We start from the raw sequence: 23,798 nt of genomic DNA, 5'->3' as shown, positions 1-23,798 counted from the left end.
TGATCTTTATGAATCTTTATCTTTAAAAGGAAAGGTCAAGTGTTTTCTTTTTCACTCAGCTGGAGTTTTACTCTAAACAGAGCAGAAATACGATCCAGCCTGCACTGATTCAGGTGGCAGCCTGCCTCCTCTTCTTCTTCTCCTCCTCCCACTCGTCCACTGAATAACTGAGGTGATAATCCAGGGTGTGTTTAGGCTGCGCCTACTTTTTATCAGCATTCCTTTTTCTTGTGGGGTGTGGTGTCCAGGTTTTGCAATAAAAGCTTACACTTTCACCTGAATTGACCATGGGAGACAAGGTGGAGGGGAGGGTAGAGAAGTGATAGAGAAGTGAGGTAACCTAACCAGGCAGAGCAAATCCTTCCTGCAGCTATTTTCTTCCTCTACAATGAAAGGTGTTGTCCAAACTCTAAACCTTTGAATTTGCTCTGCAGTTCAGCTCTTTTAAAAACCATAATGATACATTCTTCAAATTCTTCTGTTGTCTAATGTGTTTGCTATGTTTGAGAATAGAGTTCTGAGTGCTTAAATAAAGGTTAAAGCTAAACCATATATTCTCTAAACAGATGTACAGGCAGCATTGTCCCCTGCTCCACTTTATGGAGCTGTAGTTTCGTTTAAAGACATTAATATTAAAGGATAGACTGCCAGGTCCATATAGTGTACCTATGAAAGAGCAGATTGGTGCGTTCAACTGCATTTCATCTAAACAAGTTGGTGGAATTGATGCCATATGTAGGAATGAGCGATCAGTTGCCACTGATGATGCTACATGTATTTTTTTAGCATGAAGAGATCACTTTGAGACGTTTGTATGATTTCTAAAAAACATCGAAAAGAACCAAAAAAAAAGGGACAGCAAATAGGTTTACGGGAAATGTGGTTTTCAGAACCACAAGCACTGGTGTTGGATATAACCAACCCATGCTGTTGGTGGTCAGATTTGTTTATGGTAATTATAGCAAACAGTCTTCACAATGATACAGTCTAGTACCAAGGCTAAGAGTCTGCAGCCAAGCTAGCAGCTCTGTAAGGCTGTGTTTAGGCATAGCAGGGCTCTGTGCTAAATGCTAACAAGCTAACATGCTTACAAAGACCATGGTAACCATGGTGATGTTTAGCAGGTATACTGTTTACCTGTAGCGTTGTAGTTTAGCATGTTAGCATGCTAACAGTTAGCTAGTTATCAGGAAACACAAAGTGCAGTTGAGGCAGATGAGAATGTCGACTGTCAATAGTTGCCAACATTAAACCAAACTATTGGTCAAATTAAAATCACCATAACCCAACTTTCATTTAAATATACCCAGTGAGTATTCAGCATACATAGGCATCAGCTAATGCAGTCCAGTCACAATGTTTGAAGTGCAGTGTAAGATCAGAGTGGGAAGAGGAAGATCCCTTTCCCTGTCACTTCCATTATAGAAAAACAATGTTTAAACCTCAATCTTGTCATTTGAAAACAAAATACGTTCTCCTCTTATTTTCACCAAGCTCTCTGTGCTCATAAAAAAGCCTGAGTGTTCCATCTGGTTTTGATGAAGCCAGATGAAGGAGCAGTGTAATAAGCATGTTGAGACCTTAATGATATGTCTCCTTTTTGGTTTTTGGTGGAAAGATCTCATGACTAAGATGTTCCACACTTTCGGCATTCTCGCCTGCACCCATGCGCGTCTCCTGCTAGTGTTTCCCATGTGGTTTAGAAAATCAGCTCAGGTAGGTGTCTCCGTATGTTTCACTGCCAGAACTTCACAGAGCTATCGGTTACCATCTACTGTTGCTTTAGCATCTCAGATAACCTGGAAAAACATTTGTATTCTGTTCGATTAAAAAAAAAAAAACTTTATAGACTGCTGCTTGCCATTCATTAAAGCCTCATGTGTTACAACTATTTGACCATTTTACAGCGTTTCACTGTATTTGGTATGATTCTTTTCCGTTTTCTCCTTTAATTGCCTGCCCACATACCACTCCCTAATTCCTCAGCTTGCCTAGACATTGTATGGTACTACAAAGGTGTGTCTCCAAATTTGCTAACGTGGCTCGAAATGAGTCAACGCACAGACACACACACACACACACACACACACACACACACACACTTACTCTGACACATTAAGTACCTTCATGTTCAAACAGGTAGCGTTCAGTACCCAGCACTGTAGAAGAAAAAAAATTGTTTTATGCCTGATGAAGTGATGTCAGTCAGGCTGTGGGGAAATGAGATATATACTCACCTTAGGACTAGAGGTAGGACACACCCTGCCCTCCAGTCTAGCCGTCACCACATACTAGCTTTATAGGGGACCATTATGGGGAGTGTTTTGATGAACTCTGAATAATACAGGACTTATGACTCAACTGGAGAGAAACTTTAAAGCAACACTAACACAATCTTTCTCAAAGTTAAATTCGTATGCAATACACCAGCAGTGTTTTCGTTGCTACAGCTGCTGGAAAGCCCCATTAGCTTATGTTGGCTATTTTTAGCTAACATTAGCCAACTTTTTGTCGGGACTGCTGTCAGTGTTGAGTCACTTTAGTGACACTATCACTCCTTTGTCCATGCTACTATAATGTTACATATCAGCATTTCTCATTTTCCAGTCATTGTAACTTGTAGCCGCAGGTGCCACTGTCAAACAAAAGATACATGGGATTGCTTCAACAGTTGATTTAGCTGATGGAACTGCCAAAAAATCCTACCTGACAGGCTGAATAGTTCAAAGTGAACAATAAACAATGAGTTTTTTTATTTCCCATGGAAAATAACTCGATATCCAGGATGCGATCCTAGAAATACACTTACATTGACCCATTGAGGAAACCAGAGATATAATCTTTCAGTATTCAAGTAGCCTAATGCCCATTTTATTCAAACATACTGTCTGCCTGCATCTACCTGGCAAAAATACCCAGATTAACAGGAAGTGATGCTATGATGTTCTCTAATTTGTTTGGACCAAATACCACTGAGCAGGAAATGTGTAGTTAAGCTGAGAAACAACAATGACACACACTGTGGTAACTCAACAAGTAAAAGGCCAAAGATCTCACAGAACTGGATGTGTTATAATTACGCAATGAGAAGATGTTTTGCAACGATGACTACTCAAACACACAGATGTAGAAATCAAAATCCAACACAGTTAAAACGCTTTAACATGTTGATTTCTTTAAATACATTCATTCTCAAACACTGAGTTATAAGCTGTGAGATATCTCAGTGAATCAGTGATGTTCTGGGTGTGGTTCTTCACCACTGCCTGGAATCCGTAGCAGCCCTTCCTAAAACTCTCTCATCCCCTGTCTCTTCTCCTTTTTCCGTCGCAGTGAGGAATTGTGAGGAATGCTTTGACTAAGAAATGATTCACCACGAGGTGTGTGTTTGAGTGCGTGACTGAGAAGACCTCTTTTGGCTCTTATTGGATATCTATGAACATTGTATACCGTTCATTAAAGTTCCATTCAGTGCAGTATAAAAAATTATCAGCAGGCTTTTATGAGTGTTTTATTGCCCTCAGTGAATCAGCTTGTGTGTGCATTGTCTTGCGCAAACGAAGCGATTAGATGATAGCACATGCAAGTTACCACACCTCGTTCTTGCCCGCCTCAGCGAAACACGGCACCCTGCAAGAGGAAGGGGTGTGTTCAGAGCCCTGCCCACCATGTCCTGCACACACTAACGCCACTAAGTACACACTTGCACATCACACACAAGGACAGGCCCAGACTTCATAGCCCACAGGCACCATTTGCTATGAAAGGAATAAAGTGAGCGGGAGAAAAAGGAAGAGGGAGAGAGAGAAAAAGAAGAAAAAAAACAGAGAAAAGGCAGAGCTGAGTGAGGAGGTTCAGAGAGAGAGAGAGAGAGAGAGAGAGAAATCATAGGTTTGTGAAGTGCTGAGTGGATTGTGGCCACGGGACTGCATACTCTGGGACGATCTGTGGACCAGAGGGACAGATAGAAGCAAGAAAAGCAGAAGCTGACATTAAGGGGAAAATCACCAAGGATATTTTATCATTAGGATTATATTTGTGTGTGACAATGACCTCTCAGCAACAGAGAAACAGGAACTTCTCCTCTGACAGCATGGGCAAAGAGAGGGTGCCCTCAGATGATGGCTACTACCAGGGGATGCTGAAGGCTACGGACGGCAGGAAAGGTAATCAGTACGGTGGCAGTTAATGAGAAATAGCTTAATTGCAAGCCTTGATCTGGATCTATTTGTTCCCATATGCGGGAGATGCCGCTGGGAAAGAGTGTTTTTCCAGGAAGATTTGAGCGAAGTATTTAATTGGGTTAGTGTTTAAGTTGTTCTTACTGTAAGAGCTTAAGGTGGCTGATGTGCTCAGGCTTGATTGGTTGTATAATGAGTTGTATAATGCCTGATTTTGTCAGATTCCAGGGCAAGATGGTGGTGTCAGTTGTCTTCATAATAAATATTGACATCTTTTGTTATGTTTAAAATGACAACAGTTACTTAGCAGTTATTCTGATTGCACTGTACCGTCCAGTGTTTCTCCACACTGTTGTCTAAAGGAGGATACTCCCCTTTTCTAATGCATCAGCAGCCTCCTCACATCGTATTGGTCAGCCCATTCACATTTTTTGTTGTGCAGCATGCATGTGTTTTGGGGTGAATGAGTCACTGTAGCTACAGTCTATTTGCCTTTGGTTGTACTGTAGTCAGGATGAATGATACCTTTGATGACATTGTCATTTTTCTCATCACTTCCTCTTTTTCCCCAGACAGCCCTCTTCTGTTTGTGACATTTCTACAGCTCTAATATGCATGTTATACAAATAGATAAGACAACACACTTTGAATGTGCCATTGTGATTGTGTGTTTACTTTTCTCTTGTGTCATGCAAGTAATGGATATAGTATTTAGATCTTTAGCTAAAGTGAAGGTAGGACATTTAAGTTTCGAGTGAAGTGAAATGTTATAAATGCTCATCAATCATGCAGGAACACAGATCCATGGTCTCATATTAATAATTAGATTATTATTGCTATTGCATTAATGTGTAAGTATCTAGTTTGAGCTTTTTAACTAGACAGTTTGATCATTAAGTATAAAGTAAAGCAAAATACTTTACAACTGTACTTGAGCACAATAATATAAATAACCAGGAACTAAATGATCAGTTACAGTACTTTCCACCACTGTGGTCTAAACTCCACAGATCACTGAAACCTGTTTGTGTCTACTGACATTTGATACTTAAAGTTCACTCTGCCCTGATTCACTCATGTACCCTTCACTTAAAAAGAGCAGCAGAGATGTGGTTGTTGATCAGGATTAGGTAACGCAGCGTGGACAGAGTTCAGAGACCCAACAGGTCAAGGTGCGACTCCTCTGGGAATCTGTTTGTCTACAGTAGCGTCTGTGTGTGTCACCAATCGTCACGCTTCCACTCCTGTTGACACTTGGCAGGAAGTAGAAGCACAGAGGTCACATAGTAAAGCTTAGTCTCCCATTGGTTTAAATTATATACGAGAAGGCTAAAGGTCATTGGTGGCTATATGAGGTTTCCATGGAAACACAGTTCCACAACACATTTGCAGACGTCTTTGCTGACAGCCTCTTGAGGAAACAAATGTAGCCTCTGGGCATTTTGTTTCAGCACTGAATCACGGCCCTTTGCTTCCAGTCTCTGGGTGTGTCATCACGCAGTAGACAGTCAGATCGCTCCCATTAAGTGAAAACACAGAGGACTTTGTGTTGGTGTCTGTAGTTCTTTCTGGCATAACGTGAAAGGAGTTAACTGTGTGAGTCACTCAAGGTGGGCTCCTCAGTAAAGGACATGAGGTGAAGAAATTCCTGAACCTCCGTCATTGGTGTCTTCACTGATCAAAGCGCCATTTATCATTCTGTGATATTCAAACCCATCAGTGAACCACAACCTTTAGATCAAGTGGGCACACATGAGAGAGCTGCAAACACACACATCCTTCCACTTTGTCCATAATCTATCTTGCAGCGACACACCTTGTGTTTTTTGCCTGAACTCTTAACAGAAACGTAACACTGGGTGGGTGTTGCAGGTTTGTTGTCTTAGTGGGTGTGTTCCATGTCAAGATCTTGTTGTTTCTTGTCGGAAAATTGCACTCTAATAGTTATGCCTTGTCTTGTGGTAATCACACAGAGCACTTCACATTTTAAAAGGATTTTACCTTGGAATCCTTTTCTGAATGTTTCTGTCTCGGACCCCAGGTGGTAATGGTGCGACAGAGAGACATGACCTGAAGCTTTTTAGACAATACGGGTGCATCTGCCGACAATGAGTGCGGTCTGACTCAGATGCAGGCGTGCACAAGAAGTGTTTTTCCACCCAGTCATCAATCTGTTTGTCCTGCACAAATCAAACAAAGACTGGTATCTTGGGAATTTCCTCTTTTGTTTAGTCTCTTTATATAAAATTAATAAAACATGCTTTCTGTTTTGCAGATGAACGAGATCGAGTACAGAAAAAGACCTTCACAAAATGGGTGAACAAGCACTTGATAAAGGTAAGGACGTGTTTTTGAGTGTCACTCTTTCTCGTTGTGCTCTAAAGGCGCTCTCATTACGGCTCACACATGCCTGCAATGTCGTTTTCACATAAACAAGGTACGCTTTTGCAAAATAAAAGGAAGTCCACAAATTTCACTTTCTCTGAAGCTCGTGAACGTGTGGTGTATGTTTCCTTACCTAACAACCACGGTGGATATTAAAGGGGAAAATTCCCTGTTTGTGGTCCACGCCTAAATAATACAAGCAGATGTTCTGTCAGCGAATCAACACACTGGTTCGTGCTCAGCCACAGGATGTTACGCTGTGTGTCGAGTGCTTAATAAATGTTGCACCACAGATGTCAAGATGTTATCAAGCTCCACCTTTAGAATTAAATCCATGTACTATAATTACAGGTTGGTTTAGGTTTTGTGTTTGCAAGAACTTGTTAGTGTTAATGTATTACACTCGTACACACATGATGATGGGTGATCAAAACGATAATCATGGGGGATAATGTCTATGTACAAGATGATGTTTTGGTTTGTAGAAGATATTACGAGATGATGTCAGTTTAAACATTAGCGGACCGAAACAAAATTTTTGCCGACACCTCACACCCCATTCACATAAATGTACAATAGCTAATCGGATATTGCTCACACACGGCCTCTAACATTGCGCCACGATGCGGAGGCTTACCAGAAGTCCAGTCTGTCATCAGCTGCAAGGCTGCATAAACCGTCCATCAGCACTTGTCCACTCTCACCTACCTCACACTCTATTCTCATTGTACGACCTGGAAGCTCTCCAATGCATCACACATTCAGGGAGGTAAACAGGTCAGAATGGGGGTAAAGTCAAACAGGTCATACTCCTCACTCTTGAGTTCCTCATTAGGAGTGAAAAATTAGTCCCCCGTAACACAATACCGCTCCCACAAAGCAATAAAAATAGCCCTGCTTGTGCCACTTTTCTTCCAGGAAGCTCTCACTTGGCAGCTTTACATTTACAACTCCATGACATTAAGTGCTTCCACATTATTTGTATGTTCTCTCCACATACACAGGTCCATTCATTATATATATAAAAAAATGGAACAAGAGGAGAAAAAATAAGCACAAAGAGTGTTTTCCTTTCCATGAATGTGCAGCGCTAACGTATTCTGGTACCACAGCATGAGAACATAGTGCTGTTACTCCCTCTTGTCTCTCTTAAGTGTTCGCTGTGAATTTTGGAGGGTGAGTCACAGACATCTGGACTCACTTAGCTCATTCTCAAAAGACTGGTCTCGGCCAGGAGCCCACAGTGGTTTAGGACCAACGGTAGCACATGTGCTGCACAGACTCCTGGGTCTGGGTGGCTACCTGCATTCATGCTCGGCCTAAACTGATTACTTAACTGTGGGAAGTTACGTAATTTCTCACGAACATTGTTGTTGTTAGTACATTGTATATGTAATATGTAATACAAGCAAAGAAGTGTTTTATTTTCTCTCTCCAAAGATTGAAGTTTCTAAAATCTCTCATTTAAAGTCTGGCTTTTCATTAGTGACCAGGCGTACACTTAAATTCTATTTTTTTAATGCAAGACAACATCCCCGTTGGATGTTGTTTGAATACTATTTTCAGGTTTAGATTGATATATTTACTGATTTTTAAAAGCAGAGGTTTCTAGTTATTTGCGAGCATATAACGTTAATTTATATCAAGTAACAAGATAAGGAACAAAGTCTCCACCTACAGTCAGCAGATTGAAATCTCATTGAAGAAAAAGGCACACATTTGGTTGGGAAAGTGTTAACTCTGTAGATGAATGTGGAACTGACTGTTACACTGATTTAATGGCTTAATGGCTGGCTTGACAGGGGCAGACTACAGGTTGGGTGCAGCCATGAAAAGCTATAAAGGGCCACTGAGTGGTTTCCTGTGCTCAGTAAATCTTTTTATATTGTGAAAGACAGAGTGGAACGTCGAAGCAGCTGCAGAACAAAAATCCGTTTTCTAGCCGATTCCTACAAACTACATTTGATTAGCTTATAAACCTTACTCGTTGCCGATTAAACTCAGATTATACCTGACTGAAAGGAACTGCACAAGATGAACATTATGTAAAACCTGAGGCATGTTAAGTGTTTTGTTTTCAGACCAGGCATCACAGTCATGTAGGGGGTCCAGACTGTCAGCCATGTGTGCTAATGGTTTTCACCTTGATAGGTTTACAGTGCAGCTCTTTTTGTCCCTGAGAGGGTAATTTGTAGCATAACACCTCAGCTTTCTGCAGTCACAGTGTGGCCGAGCAGAGTCTCAGAGACCACACCCTCTTCAGTACAAAGTAATTAAGGGGTGGTGATAGATGACTCTACAGTTCACACAGAGGCAACGACGCTAGATAATCACAAAGTCATTTGATTAAAGGAAATGAACAATCATATGTCATATTTTTGATTTGTAAAGTTTTAAATAATATGGTACTACTCAAGAATAGAGATGTTTCTTGAATAGGATTGTTGTAGGATGTTTCAGTACACTGTGAAAGTTTATGCAAGTCTTAAGATCTTTTTACATGTGTAGACAGTGAACCCTAGTGGTCGCAGTGTTGGTTACATTCCCTTCACTTCAGATCCACCCTGGACATTCATCTCCGGTGTGCAGGCAGGCAGGCAGGAGCATAGCTATGGTTGGATACCTCTGTTGAAATACTTGCCAACAACTGCCACTGTTGTAACTTGCAAGGGAAATTTGCTTTCATTCCAGTTTAGGGCTGAGGCCTCTTTCACCTTTCAAACACACACAGATGGGCTGATTTTTGTCATAGAAGTTAAAGATATGATTAGTCATTAATCTGTTTAATCTGTCTCCCTCATACACATCATGTTCCTCATCAACATTTCCATTTGTCCTTATCTTTGCTCTTCATTTCATATTCATTTACTTCTGCTCTTATTCTTTTCTCCCTCCTTTGTTTCCATTACCTTCGTTTCTCCATTACTCATTCATCTGTTCTCATACCTTCATCTTTTATCCATCTTCACCCAGCATTGGAAGGTGGAGGTAGGTGCTAGCCCATCTGAGCAGGACCGTACTAAATGTGTGTCTGGTTGTGAAGACTTTGCATGGAGACTGTCCCCTTCCTCACTTGTCTTATAACTTTCTCCTCCTATCTGATCTCCTGTTTTCTGGCACCATCACAGCATCTTCCCTCACTTCCTTCACGCTCTGGTTGTGGTTACACCACAAGTCAGTCACACAGTGAATGCAGTTTAGACTGTTAAATAAACATTCATTAAATATATTTGCCTACTTTGTATTTTGATTTTCGGGTCACCAGTGCACTTTTACCTCACTGATCCTAAATTTTATTGCTTGTCAGAGATGACAGCTGGCATTTTGAGCCAGAGTCAGGCTTGGCTGCTCACGGCTATGCATTCCTGACCTGTGTAGAAATTTACTAGTGGAGAGAATGCTCTGAGCACTGTAGAAAACATATAACACATCTGGGAAACAGCTTCAGTATGAATTGCCTCTGTTACAAGTGAAAATGTTTAACTCATGTTGCCATCATACTTCATTAGGTTTGAAGTTTCACCTGGGTTTGCAGTTGTAATGCAAAATAGCAAAAACTGCCCCATGTGCTGTTGGTATTGATCTTAGTCATATCTCATTTGTCATATTGTGGCCATCAGCATCAACTTTTGTAAATAAAAGAACCAGAATATTGAATGGATGGATGTTAATAAAGTATTGTAATTCCTGGTGATTGCATTTTGACTTCTTGTGACGTGTGCTTTCTTTTTGTCCTGGCAGACACAGCGTCACGTGACAGACCTGTATGAAGACCTTCGAGATGGACATAACCTGATCTCACTGCTGGAGGTCCTCTCTGGCGAAACACTGGTGAGCACTCGGTGACGCAGCAGATATGCCCAGGCTCTGCATGATTTACCTCAACCATCCTCCAAACCAAAACATAATCCAGACTAATTACATAAATGTATTTATCATAAGTCAACATGGAATATCATCCCTGTAGTAACAAATTGTAACCAATCGTAGCCAAGTTGCGAGTCAAAGGCTTAGCCAGCTGAACTAAACAAAGACGTTTTTACTTGACTCTGGCGGCTCATGTGTCTGCGATCCCTTCTCTCTATCTCAACTATCTGACTACCATCTTTCTTTCTTTTTTTAATATTTAAACTCTCACACCCCCCTTTAGTCTTTCTGTCTGTAACTAAAATGTTAAGGCTTACACCCATTTCACAGCTGCTCGGGTTCTGATCTGTACAGAAGCTTCTCTGCTGCTGTAGTTCATTGCTCTCTCCACCAGCTCCAGCTCTGCTCATCTTCTGAATGCCTCCATGGCCTTAACACATTAACCTTTGCCTGTGTTTGCGTGTGTGTGTGTTTGGGAACTATTCTCCTATCTGATCTATGGTTCTCCTCCTCTTCTTCCTCTCTGCCGCCTCCCGTTTGCCTTCCTTTAACCTTCCTCTGTGTGTGCTGATCTTTGCCGTCTGGCCATTGCCTCCTCTCTTTGCACTGCTCTTGCTGGAGCTAGCCGAGGGAGAGAGACGTGGTCAGGAGCGTTCGGTTGGTGAGTGGGTCGATAATTTAATGTAGACATCCACTTATTTTTTAAAAACAAATTATTATTCATCTGCGCTTTTCCAGTGATTTGGCTGTGCATGCAGATCCAAATGTTTTTGTTGCTTTTTTCCTTTCTCTCATTGACAGCCTTGCTTGAAGCACATAGTTGCAGGATATAAACAAAACATATCCAGTTATCAATAGGTGCTGCTGATTCTTGCTGGCAGTTTTTGGCACAGGTCATACAGTACTTTGTTTTTCATAGCAGCATGAACCTTTAAAACATCTGTTTGCATTTGTTTGGGAACTTCTTGTCAGCAGCTTAATTTTTCGGATTTATTTGAAATTGAAAAGACAAACTAAACTTAATGCAACATGAACTACTCTCAGCTTGCTGTTAGATGACTTTAATAATACAAAAAGTGGTCAATGGCTCAGCCAATGCAATTTTCCTTCTGTATCCTGTTTTTTTTTTTTCATTTATTCTTTCTGTTAAATGTCTTTCCATTGGATTTTGAGTTTTCTTCCTATTTATTTTCACCATTTTGACTGATTGTTGGATCCTTTACCATGAGTATACCAAAATGATAGTGTCTGATAATCTTGTCATGTAAGTAAACACCATCTTTATCTCCTCTCTGATCCTCAGCCCAGAGAGAAAGGCCGCATGCGATTCCACAAACTGCAGAATGTACAGATAGCACTGGACTTCCTCAAACACCGGCAGGTATGGCGCATAAATCATTACCTTTAACACACAACAAAGCATCATACCTCATTGTGTCTGTTTGGACTAACTAAGTAATATTGCTGCTGTTTTGTTTTCCCAGGTCAAGCTGGTTAACATCAGAAATGATGACATCGCAGATGGGAACCCCAAACTGACCCTGGGGTTAATATGGACCATCATCCTGCACTTCCAGGTCTCCTCGTCTGTCAGTGTTGTGTTCCATTATATTATCACTTTATACCTCTGTCTCTGGGATCTGCACCTATCAGCTGCTGTTTCCCGTCTCCCTGGAACCAATCAGAGGGGATTCTGCTCTTCATAATTCATCTCAAAAAAGACATTTTCCTAATCAAAACATGATACTTCTCTTTACTAAGATACACAGAGCATTCACAGTTATAACATACTAACTCTGCTGTGAAGTACTTATCGTGCAGTAGCTAATTTATGAGCGGTGTAAACAAATAAAACTATCAGGGTGTGTAAGTATGAGTCACTCTCTCCCTGACTCCCAAGGGGGAGGGAGTGTCAGGCCAAGTATACAACTTATTGCCATGATAGACAGAAATCCCTGGGTACCGGCCAAACAGGCAGGGGCCAGGTCACACCCTTATAATATCAGATGATTCAGGTTCAATTTGGAAAAAGCTGAAGTTCAGCATTGGAAATAAAAGAGACACTGGTGTGGTTTTGGTGAGGTGATCTGGTGAAGGTGTGGTTGTGCCCGGTAGATACAAACAAAGTTCCCAGACACTTTATACTTTTATAGAATAGAGGGCTGTGGTTGCTGGTGAGCCATAGAGATCAAAGAGTAAAATTCCCTTTTTAATCATGTAACTTGCCGTAAAATCCCACAATCTGGTGACCAGACAGAAAGCCTGCTGCATCCTGCAAGCCAAGTCAGAAACATCAACACGTCTAATATAATTAATATGTAATATTCCATTAGACTGATAACAAAGAGAATATTAAATCAAGGGGTGATAAAAGTGTTCTAAATCTATGACATTTCCAAAATATATCATGGGTGTCCAATGATTCCATACAAATTGCATCTTTTGGTTTCCACTTATGACCCATTCCCTCTCTTCAATATGGATTATTTGACATATCAGCCACCTTCATAACATTTTATTTATGTATGTTGTATCAGATCTCAGATATTCAGGTCAACGGCCAGTCAGAAGACATGACGGCCAAGGAGAAGCTGCTGCTCTGGTCCCAGAGAATGACGGACGGCTATCAGAACATCCGCTGCGATAACTTCACCACCAGCTGGAGAGACGGCAAGCTCTTCAACGCCGTCATTCACAAACACTAGTGAGTGAATTTATTGCTATTAATTATATGATTATAAAATGATTACAGCGCCAATGCTACTGTACAGTACTACTGTGTCCACCCTTTTGCTGTTAAACAGTATACTGTACTGTGTGGCCATGCTCTCAAAATAACAGCACTATCTATATTTACCATACACATCAAATGTAAACCATTTTGAAAAATGCAGGGCTTCATATTTGAAGCTGGATCTTGTCATGACACATCGCCAACCATGATTTTTTAAAATTGAAAATCGAGTGCACTTGAGAAGTGAGACCTTGGCACGCTTTAAGATGTCAAATTACACTTCATAATGCCAGTTTAAACCTGCTCTGTAATTAGATCACACTCTCAGTATTGACAAGATGTATCTATTCCTGAAATAACTTACAGACATGATAACCATGATATGACCTTTTCATGCTATTATATTTGATTTATTTTAATGGAAAGCTAATTAGCAGTGAGATATATATTTTACAGTAGAGAGAATTCATATCGTTTTTTTTTTACCTATTTTGTAGTTATGGCACCTGACATTATTGGTCTCATGCTGCTTTAATAAAATTTGTATTAATGCCTCTCAATGAACTTTTCACGGCTTGAGGCTAGGAATAGCACTGTGAGGCGTTGGCTGTGAGTAATTCCTCTCCTTAATATGATTATTAAACTGTCAGGAACCTAGTAATTAAGAGGAGAATCTGACCTCTTTACTGTTTAACACTAAATATGCTAATTCCCCTCATGTTGTCATGTCTCTTTATAGTAGAATTAGCGGTTAAAGGTTGCTTTGTGTAGCCGCATCCTGGGAAATGAATGCACATTTATTTCTCAGGAAGATTTGTCAATACAATTTGCCATTGGTTGGTTTCCTCTTAGATGTTTTAACAAAGGATTTCATGCCGAGTCCAGACAGCAAACAGAAGAAAAAGTGGTATTAGATGAGAGAAAGTTGAACGCTGAGCAAGATGTAGTTCTTCACAACCATTATGTACTGAAGAAAAAAGATGCCTGCAGGGGCAAGTTTCCTTAAACTTGAGCGTGTACCTGCAATTTCTTTCTCTCTTTTTTTTTTTTTTTCTTGTTTGGAGACACCTGAGGCTAGATTAGTGCTGCCTTTCATAAATGTGAGGGGTGTGGTGTACAGGCGTAACTGTAGCACTCTGTGGCTGCTACATGAAAACTGTAGCGTTACTCTGCGCCTAGACAGAAGTCAAGGCATACTAGTGCAGAATATGCGATTTATCCAGGGTTTACAAACTGAATTTACAAAGCTATAGCTGAATTTAGGTTCTGTGCTGAAAGGCTTGATGAAGGAACAGTGACTTGGCTGTACCACTAGGAGTCTTTTTTCATCTCTGCAACCCTGCAAAAGGATTAAAAGGATCTTCACGTGATGATGGACCTCTGAGAAATGCATAGGATGGATTTAGACGCAACCATCACTTCATCAAAAGATTTGTTAGCATGAATGAATGACACTCTAAGGCTCAAGATGCTCAGTGTACGGAAGAAGTCTAAGCTTAAAAAGCAACGCCTGGGCTTCACTGGTGTGACGTCAGGATCTGTCAGCGATGAGGATAACCGAGTGATCATGATATGTGAGGATATCCCATCAGAGGGATCCTCCAGGGACTCAGGCCGGGGTTCCCAAAGCTCAGGGGCCCACTCGAGCAGTAACGAACTGGGTCACGGAAGGAGGTCTCATACTTTTCATGGCAGAGAGGGACAGAGCATGAGCAGCTACTCTAAGCCAACAAAGCAGTATTCTGTCCGAGAAATCCGCCATGGCGAGTCTTCTCTTGGTTTTGGACAGAATGGGAGCCATTCCACTCCACGTGTCAGAGAGCTGTATGAATCTAATCCTACTGTTGTTTTTTTGTACAACTGTATTTGTCCACTAAGTATCATAATCAGTAGTGCTGGGGTATGCATTGCACATTTAAATTTCTGGATTTGATAAAGCATTTCAAGCTTTCATTTTGATTTTTTTTTTAAGTGAAAGGTATGTGATAGTCAAGTATGTATGTATGATCAGTGAGGTTCAATCATGCTGTTTTACAACCTAACCTTTAGATGCTCTGGCATCTGCCAAAGAGAGTCAAACAGCCAGAGGACAAACAGGCAGGTGCTCATGCACGTTTGTCATAAAGTGAATAAGTTGGCTTTTTAACTGCTTATAGCTATTGGCAGAGAGTCTTTAAAAAAGCACCACTGCTGCTAATATATTTAAGGTCATGCCATATCAGTGAGCAGACCTGTATAAGCTGCATATTTGTAAAAGTGAATGACATTTTATTCTTCCCCATTCCCCAAGTTTTACTTTGGATTTCTGAAGCTGAAAATATGAGAAACAATATTTAAAGAAAGTAGCCACTGGTGTCACTATGCATTTAAGTGTAGCTTACACTTATAAATTGTCCCTCTCACCTGTTTCCTTCCTGTGTTTCCCTAGTCCTAGACTCATCGACATGGGCAAAGTATACCGCCAGAACAACCTGGAGAACCTGGAACAGGCCTTTGGTGTGGCAGAGAGAGACCTGGGAGTGACACGCCTTCTGGACCCTGAAGGTGAGAGGCCCAAAGTTGCTTTAATTAGAAACACCAGACCTGTGTGATAATACTGACCGTAGTTTTATTCTCTTTTTTTTGTTGTGTAAAGCTGCAATTGACTGTTATTTTTAATTTGCTACATGAAATAATGAGGTGACATATAATACAATTCACTTTTTCCTTTCAGATGTCGACGTCCCACACCCTGACGAGAAGTCCATCATCACTTACGTATCATCCTTGTATGATGCCATGCCTCGGGCTGACGCACATGATGGCATCAGAGCTAACGTAAGCAGAACTTACCATACCATGAATCTTGCTTGTTGCACGCCTCCAGAGTAATGTACAAATGCTATAAATAAACGTGCTTCTCTGTAACACAAACGTTGGTTCTAATTTGATCTGGTTGATCAGATCAAATCAAACCCAAACACCCAGCTTGTGACTATAAATGAGCTTTTGTATGCATGTTTTCCAAAACCCTCCACAAGTTCAAAGAGAAATAGAAGTCTTGTGAAGGAAATTAACAACTTATGGTGTTAACACTTTAGAAGCTGAACAGATAGACTCGTATGTATTGTCACACATAATCTCATATGTATGTTTATACAAAGTCACCCATTAGATCAATGCTATGCTGACAGTTAATGTCCTAATCTTAAACTTGACCAATGTAAAGGGTAAATACTGATTTCACATCTGTTCAAATGCATTTCCTCATACACACGGGTACAACTGCACATACTGATCTGGTAGAATTGTAGAAATCCGCTTCATTCTGTGTGTTTCCCATCATTATCTTCCTTCCCCTCCATCACGGCCCCCTTCATCAGCCCCTTCTCCACTGTCTACCTCCCTGCACACTCACACAAGACATGGATTGTTGGTAGCTAATTGAGTTTAGCGTGGTGTCTGTGAGTACTCGAACATGGAGACGCCGGAGAAGAAGAGTCCTCCTGTCTGTTGTTAAACTGTCTTTTCTGCTGCGTTGGCTGCAGGAGCTGGAGCTGCGCTGGCAGGAATACTACGAGCTGGTGACACTTCTGCTTCAGTGGATCCGCCACCATGTCGTGATTTTCGAGGAGAGGAAGTTCCCTGCAAGCTATGAGGAGATAGAGGTGAGATCATATGCTGATGATATGCTGGTATTATGTCTCTAGGCTAGAGATTTGTCTTTGTTATGGATACGTTTACAGTTGAGCAGCAGTGAGGAGCACAAATATATATATTAAAATAAATAGTTTCCTTTAATGCATGAAAAAGTTATCTTTATGTACTTAAAATAAGACTACTGAAAGCTCTGTGAGTGTTTTAATAACATAAGTATTGTGCAAAAGAGGTTTTGGCTGTCATCCACAGTTCGATCAAAGAGCACGCTTACATAACTGTTTTCCCAGACATTGTTGTACTGTAGGTGGGGCTGGCACTGTACTGCCAGTGCTGAGAAAATGAGGCCAAAAGGCAGATCATGCTAAGCCTAATCCTCAGAAGAATCACCACTGTGCCACTCCCTGTCAGTGGTGCAGAACAAAAGCATTGCGTGACTTCAGTATTTTTCTTAATTTGCTTTCTGAAGTCAAAATATCAGCAGGACAGTATTCGTGAAAGTGATATTTTTAATGTGATATAGGCAGTTGGAGTTATTTCACTCACTATAAGATCAACTCAATTATGGGAATGAATGATACTATAGAGTGTAGCACTGAACCGTATACAGACTATTAGACCTGTAGTGTGATGTGTTACCTTAATGTGCTTATCCTGTTTAGGACATTAGGAGATTAGGCCTTGTCATTTACACAAATAAAGTCAAGGTTTCAAGATTTAAAGGTTGTTTTGAGAACAAAACAACATTTTATAAAAGATTTAATTTAAAGATTAAAACAATCTTTTATTTCTTCTTTAGCTTCTTTGGCGCCAGTTCTTGAAGTTCAAAGAGACGGAGCTGCCAGTGAAAGAGTCCGACAAGAACCGTTCAAAACACATCTACCAGTCCTTTGAGGCAAGCCAACCCTAATTTTTTGTTCCACTCTTTTGTATTTGATTGTATTCTCTTCCAATGAGTGATGACTCATGCGTTCTACTGACATCTGCCCACAGAGTGCCGTGCATGCTGGTCAGGTGAAGGTCCCTCCAGGCTACCATCCCATTGATGTGGAGAAAGAATGGGGTCGGCTTCATGTGGCCATCCTTGAAAGAGAGCGGCTGCTCAGGATAGAGTTTGAAAGGTTAGGACAGGGGCAATATGTAGTAATATTTACATGTTTAATGGTTCAAATATTTGGTTCAAACCAAGAAGACTAATGAGGCAGAACAGTCAGGCACCCCATCCAGCTTGCAGATTAGGCGATGATTCACAACCTTGTCCACTAATGTAACAATGAACAAAGGCAGGACACAAATACAACAACAAAGTTATAGTTGGAATACATTGTGTACACATTGTGTGTATACATAGAGATGATACCACACGCTGCTGCTTTGTGAGATAACAATAACATATGTAAAAAAATTCATTTTATATTTACATGTTAGCAGTTTAGAAAGGATAAGACGATGCTGACATACCTATTTAGTTTTAGAACATTGAAAAGATAACAGGTTATTTACTTTAAAAACATTTTTTAAAAAGCTAATAGCTGGCTACACAGTACTAGCCCATAGCCTAGCTTTGGCCTCAAGCTTATTGTGAGTTAGTTAGCCTGTTAAGCGTCCTACGTCACCAAAGCTATTCTCATAAAAGTATAACAAAAATATGCTTTTCAGTTGCTTCTTTACTAAACAACATTATATTTTACCATCATAGATGTTCAGTTGCAGACATGTTGCATCATTTTCCTGCTCTGGTGGAAGATTCTGGTGAAAGATGGTTTTTCTTGTTTTGTGACTTGTATCAAAATGAGAGAGATGTCCTCCACCTAATTGGACACATAAAAAGATATAATTAAGTCTGATGAAATAGGATGAAACATTGTGAATTATCTGTGTATTCAGAATTAGCATTGCGTCATGCCCGGAAAATGGGATGGCATCATGTCACGAGATTGTCCGGTCGTCATGCAGTCTGATGGCCTTGTTTATGGTTCTGAGATGTGGAATGACTGAATGAGCAGACTGGATGCCTTTGTCAGATAACGGAGACATTTGTGTGTCAGTCTGCGGTGCTACGTTGCAGAGTATTTTCCTAAGACACAATGGGAGTGAGAGAAGATCCAACGTCCTCGTAGTTGGAAGTGTAATCTGTATATGAGATTTGTGGGAATGGCATTTGTAAGTGACCCTCATAAATTGGAGTATTTGCTACAACGCAGGTGGCCGTAAGTTGTAAGCTTTATCTTCTTGTGATCTAAATGCAATGTGGTTGCTAAAGACAGGTTTTGAGTCTTAGAAATGTCAAGGTAGGAGTTGATGCTGTGGAGGTCGTGGGACTATCACAATTTAATTCATTTTTTTTTAAACTTTTTTTCTTCTTCTTCTTCTTCTTATCCAGACTTGAGAGGCTCCAGAGGATTGTCAGCAAAGTCCAGATGGAGTCAGGCGTGTGTGATGACCAACTCAGCCACCTGGAGACCCTGCTGCAGACAGTGAGTCCTGTTCAAGTCTAACATTAGAGATAATACAAACTTATACTGACTTACATAAGTTCATCTTTTAAAAGAATTCAGCTGTGCAGTAGTTGCTGTCTGGAGCAGAGATGGCGCCTGGCATCCTTACAATTAGCAGTCATAAAGTCTTATTTAGTCCAAAGTACAGACTTACGGTTCTTTCCATCATTTAAGAAAATATTTTACCCTCTGCCAAACATTTAGCTATAAAACATTAAAGAGAACAAAAATCCTTCAGGCAGAGAAATGGCTAATCTGTCAGTCACTGTCACAAGCCTTTATTTTCTTTTAAAATTTAAGTGGCATTTGAAAAGACGGTGAAAATGGTTTTCATTGGTGTTCATCCCTCCAGGACATCCGTCTGCTGAATGCAGGGAAACCAGCTCAGCACACAGCAGAAGTGGAGAGGGAGCTGGACAAGGCAGACAACATGATTCGCCTGCTCTTCAACGACGTGCAGATACTCAAGGATGGGCGCCACCCTCAGGCTGAACAGATGTACCGCAGGTAATTGCTCATTCAAGTTAACTCGCCTTTTAGCATACACCAGTTACAAAACTGCACAAAGACACAGATTTTAATACATTCAACTAACAGCTGACTGTGTTTCTCACCTCCACAGGGTTTACCGCCTCCATGAGCGCCTGGTGAACTTGCGCAGTGATTATAACCTTCGTCTGAAGACTACTACTGTGACCATGGGCCAGGTTAACTTGACACAGGCCACCCAGCAGAGCAGCATGAAGGTGCGGCCTGAGATGGATGATGTGACCCTTCGCTATGTCAAAGACCTTTTAGCCTGGGTAGAGGAGAACCAGCATCGTATTGATGAAGCCCAGTGGGGCTCTGATCTTCCATCTGTGGAGTCCCAGCTGGGCAGCCACAGAGGCCTGCACCAGACTGTGGAAGACTTTCGTGCAAAGATTGAACGGGCCAGGGCTGACGAGGTAGTACCCTAATCAAAACTGCTGGAAAGAAATACATACAATATGATGTTGTGCTGTTAATTTTAAAAGTACCCTCTGTTGCATCTTTTGTATTCTGTAGAACCAGCTGTCTCCTGTCAGCAAGGGCACATACAGAGAATACCTGGGTAGACTGGACCTTCAGTATGGCAAACTAGTGGTAAATATATTCATAGTTCAAACATTGTTCTGTGGTTTTATATTTATCTAGGTTTTAGTATAACTTAAGATTCACTGCACACAATGTGAAGGCTTTAACTTTCAGTAGTATGTATTTGAGCAGCGGTTTCTTAAATCAACCCGTATGTTTGTTTTTTCAGAACTCGTCCAAGTCCCGCCTGAGGAACCTGGAATCACTCCACGGCTTCGTCAGCTCTGCCACAAAGGAACTGATGTGGTTAAATGACAAAGAGGAGGAGGAGGTCAACTTTGACTGGAGTGACAGGAACACTAACATGACGGCTAAGAAAGACAACTACTCAGTGAGTTTTAGAAGAAGAACCTCAAAGTCTGTGGTCATACGCTTCATATTTTGTATAATTCCAGTCCTTTAGATTTTGTGAAAGATGTCTGGGTAAAGTACTTAAATGAGCATACATGAACTGTTTTATTTGGATTGTTCAGGGTCTCATGCGAGAGCTGGAGCTGAGGGAGAAGAAGGTCAATGATATCCAGGCCATGGGAGACAAATATGTCAGGGATGGACATCCAGGCAAGAAGACAGTTGAGGTAATTACTCGAGTAAACCCAGCTTAGTAAAAATCTAATTACAGTGTAAAAGCTACTATGTGAGACGTCGCTTAACGTCGTCCTGTTCTCTCTGTCTCTTGCAGGCCTTCACAGCTGCCCTGCAGACTCAGTGGAGCTGGATCCTTCAGCTGTGCTGCTGTATTGAGGCTCATCTCAAAGAAAACACAGCCTACTACCAGGTATGGAACAGTGACATCGGTGAAAATGAATATGTGGAAGTCAAGTATACAGTAACCCTATCATGAACATCCATAAATATTTATAGAGCAAGGAGTCACATTTTCTGTCCCCCCATGATGTCCTTTTCTTGCAGTTCTTTGCCGATGTGAAAGAGGCTCAGGACAAGATGAAGAAAATGCAAGAGAACATGAAAAAGAAATACAGCTGTGATCGCTCCACCACAGCCACACGGCTGGAGGATCTGCTACAGGATGCTGTGGTGAGTGATGACACCTCACATTAATATATCTAGATCTACTTGCACATGATTGTGGCAGATGAGTTTCTTAAAAAATATGTAGGAATTAAAAAGTACATCATGATTATGATTTAAAAGCACAATTGTCCCACTTCTCAGATTTAATCTTAATTGTATTTGTAAATAATCAGGAGGAGAGAGAACAGCTGAATGAATACAAGACCCTTGTGACCGGCCTGAACAAGAGAGCCAAGTCCATCATCCAGCTGAAACCACGTAACCCCACCACCTCCGTCAAAGGCAAACTGCCTATTCAGGCTGTCTGTGATTTCAAGCAACAGGAGGTAAGAACTTCCTGCATCCCTGTCCGTAGTGATCAGTCACAGCTCACAGTGTTCGCACTTGTCACAGAACATCAGCACGTCCTCTTTAATGTGTGTATTTATCATGGATTGTGTTTCAGATCACTGTCCATAAAGGAGACGAGTGTGCGCTCCTCAACAACTCTCAGCCTTTCAAGTGGAAGGTCCTGAACCACTCTGGACACGAGGCAGTGGTACCCTCCGTCTGCTTCATGGTACCTCCAGTCAACAAGGAGGCTGTGGACAGCGTGTCCAGGTGAGAACACAGTAATCTCTAAGCTAAAGGAGACAGCTGTGTGATATCTGTGTATATAAACTCAGTAACTGAATTGAATTTACTGTAGGTTTAAGCTTTTTCTTAACTTGAACTTGATCCATGGGACATAACCACCTTTTCTGTAAAACAATCCAATCTCTGACACATCACTCCAAATACATCACAGGTTTCATACCCTAAAGTACTTTCTGTTTTTTAATTCTTGCACTATCTGCATCCCTGTTCTACACCAGTCTGGATGCAGGTCATCAGCAGATGGTGTCTATGTGGCAGAGGCTTCATATAGACATGAAGAGCCTGTTGTCATGGCAGTACCTGATGAGAGACTACACACAGATTCGCTCTTGGAACATCACTATGGTGAGTATAAAGACCTTAATAAAAAAAGACAAAGAGTTATGAAGAGATGTTACATCAGGGATTGATGTAAAGTTCCAATCTTTACCCCAGCCGCCTGTATTTATAGAAAGTAAAATCAAACAAATAGATTCTGTAAATAGAAACTAAATTAATAAATCAAGGTTTGGGAGCATAAACAAGGCCCCTCAAGTCTGTTAGCAGGCTGTGTATGAAAGACTTTTATTATGTTTAGGGTTCAGAGTCAAACTTATTTACTGCAGGCACTACAAAGAGTAAATTACCCCCCCCAATTCTTCTTCATTCTGTGCAGTTAAAGACCATGAAACCAGAGGAATATAGGCTGATCATGAGGAACCTGGAGCTCCATTACCAGGACTACATGCGAGACAGCCAGGACTCACAGCTCTTTGGCCCTGATGACCGCATGCAGATTGAGGAGGACTACACCAAGTCAACCCAGCATTTTGAAAGCCTGCTCCGCTCCATGGAGAAAGGTAACTTTTATTTTTTTCTAAAAAGCAAAGTAGCTTTAAATTATTCATGGTTATATAAGGGGAATGGCAACTTTACCATATATATATATATATTTGTCATTCACCTTTTCAGGACGAATGATTGATAGGCGAGGTGAGTCATATGAAGGCCGGTAAAAGCTCCAGAGCACCAAGCTAGTGTGTGTCCACGCTTAAAAGTCTTGGATCAGATGTTTAAAAATAACCAGTACTGTTAAAGCTCTGAATGGTTGCATGTTTTCTAGTTGCTTTTTTGTTTTTGCAGCTCTTCACAAAGTAGAATACATGATTTTTAGGTAAAGCCACAGAATGTTACGCTTGTGGCAATGGCCATAGTGTGAATACTACTACCAGGTAGAAAATACTGTGCTGTGACTGTTTGTGAAACTCACAAAGAGCTGCATGTATGACTGTACTTCAGTGCACTGCAAATATGTGGTAGAATTGGCAAAAAAGTGTTTTGAGGATGTAGAAAATGCTGAGAAAGATGTCCTATTGTACAGTTACACATCAACAACACAACAAACTATTCAGTATTTCTAGATCGTTGATGCATCAAAAATCATTTTTCCCCCAACCCAAATAAACTGCTTATCTAATACTGCCATACTAAACTAATTCATATGCTGCTACACAGGTCTACAGGATGAGTCTCTGTGTAAGAACTACATCTCTGAGCTCAAGGACCTCCGTCTGCGTATAGAGGACTGTGAAGCTGGGACTGTGGCCCGCATTCGCAAACCTCTGGAAAAGGAACCTCTGAAAGAATGTGTTCAGAAGACAACAGAGCAGAAGGTGCTGTACTTGAATGATGTCTGCAATGTGTTAAAATATCATATGACATAAAATCATT

The 23,798-nt window shown here is 41.0% G+C and overlaps 1 protein-coding gene across 22 annotated transcripts in view; it reads left to right on the top strand.

Annotated features, from left to right (window-relative positions):
* The window catches only part of plecb (plectin b), a 119,833-nt gene that overhangs the window by 76,597 nt on the left and 19,438 nt on the right, over positions 1 to 23,798 (top strand). For 6 of the 22 annotated variants that reach the window (XM_027286326.1, XM_027286325.1, XM_027286330.1 and 3 more), the window contains 25 exons: positions 6,457 to 6,518; positions 9,540 to 9,554; positions 10,308 to 10,397; positions 11,737 to 11,814; positions 11,918 to 12,022; positions 12,971 to 13,137; positions 15,596 to 15,711; positions 15,881 to 15,984; positions 16,695 to 16,814; positions 17,603 to 17,698; positions 17,797 to 17,924; positions 19,187 to 19,280; positions 19,654 to 19,808; positions 19,924 to 20,248; positions 20,349 to 20,426; positions 20,587 to 20,748; positions 20,891 to 20,995; positions 21,100 to 21,195; positions 21,330 to 21,455; positions 21,626 to 21,778; positions 21,898 to 22,052; positions 22,307 to 22,433; positions 22,744 to 22,927; positions 23,040 to 23,060; positions 23,583 to 23,740. In XM_027286326.1, the coding sequence (XP_027142127.1) occupies positions 6,457 to 6,518; positions 9,540 to 9,554; positions 10,308 to 10,397; positions 11,737 to 11,814; positions 11,918 to 12,022; positions 12,971 to 13,137; positions 15,596 to 15,711; positions 15,881 to 15,984; positions 16,695 to 16,814; positions 17,603 to 17,698; positions 17,797 to 17,924; positions 19,187 to 19,280; positions 19,654 to 19,808; positions 19,924 to 20,248; positions 20,349 to 20,426; positions 20,587 to 20,748; positions 20,891 to 20,995; positions 21,100 to 21,195; positions 21,330 to 21,455; positions 21,626 to 21,778; positions 21,898 to 22,052; positions 22,307 to 22,433; positions 22,744 to 22,927; positions 23,040 to 23,060; positions 23,583 to 23,740 (3,020 nt within the window). Of the gene's footprint in view, positions 1 to 3,393; positions 4,167 to 6,456; positions 6,519 to 9,539; positions 9,555 to 10,307; positions 10,398 to 11,736; positions 11,815 to 11,917; positions 12,023 to 12,970; positions 13,138 to 15,595; positions 15,712 to 15,880; positions 15,985 to 16,694; positions 16,815 to 17,602; positions 17,699 to 17,796; positions 17,925 to 19,186; positions 19,281 to 19,653; positions 19,809 to 19,923; positions 20,249 to 20,348; positions 20,427 to 20,586; positions 20,749 to 20,890; positions 20,996 to 21,099; positions 21,196 to 21,329; positions 21,456 to 21,625; positions 21,779 to 21,897; positions 22,053 to 22,306; positions 22,434 to 22,743; positions 22,928 to 23,039; positions 23,061 to 23,582; positions 23,741 to 23,798 lie in introns of those variants that run through there. The other 16 variants (XM_019269166.2, XM_019269170.2, XM_019269161.2 and 13 more) reach the window with 10 other exon arrangements.

The sequence above is a fragment of the Larimichthys crocea genome, chromosome XIII (genome assembly GCF_000972845.2).
Source record: "Larimichthys crocea isolate SSNF chromosome XIII, L_crocea_2.0, whole genome shotgun sequence".
Taxonomy (NCBI): Eukaryota; Metazoa; Chordata; class Actinopteri; family Sciaenidae; genus Larimichthys; species Larimichthys crocea.
The sequence above is the reverse complement of the archived record's forward strand: the minus strand, read 5'-3'. Positions and strand labels throughout refer to the sequence as shown.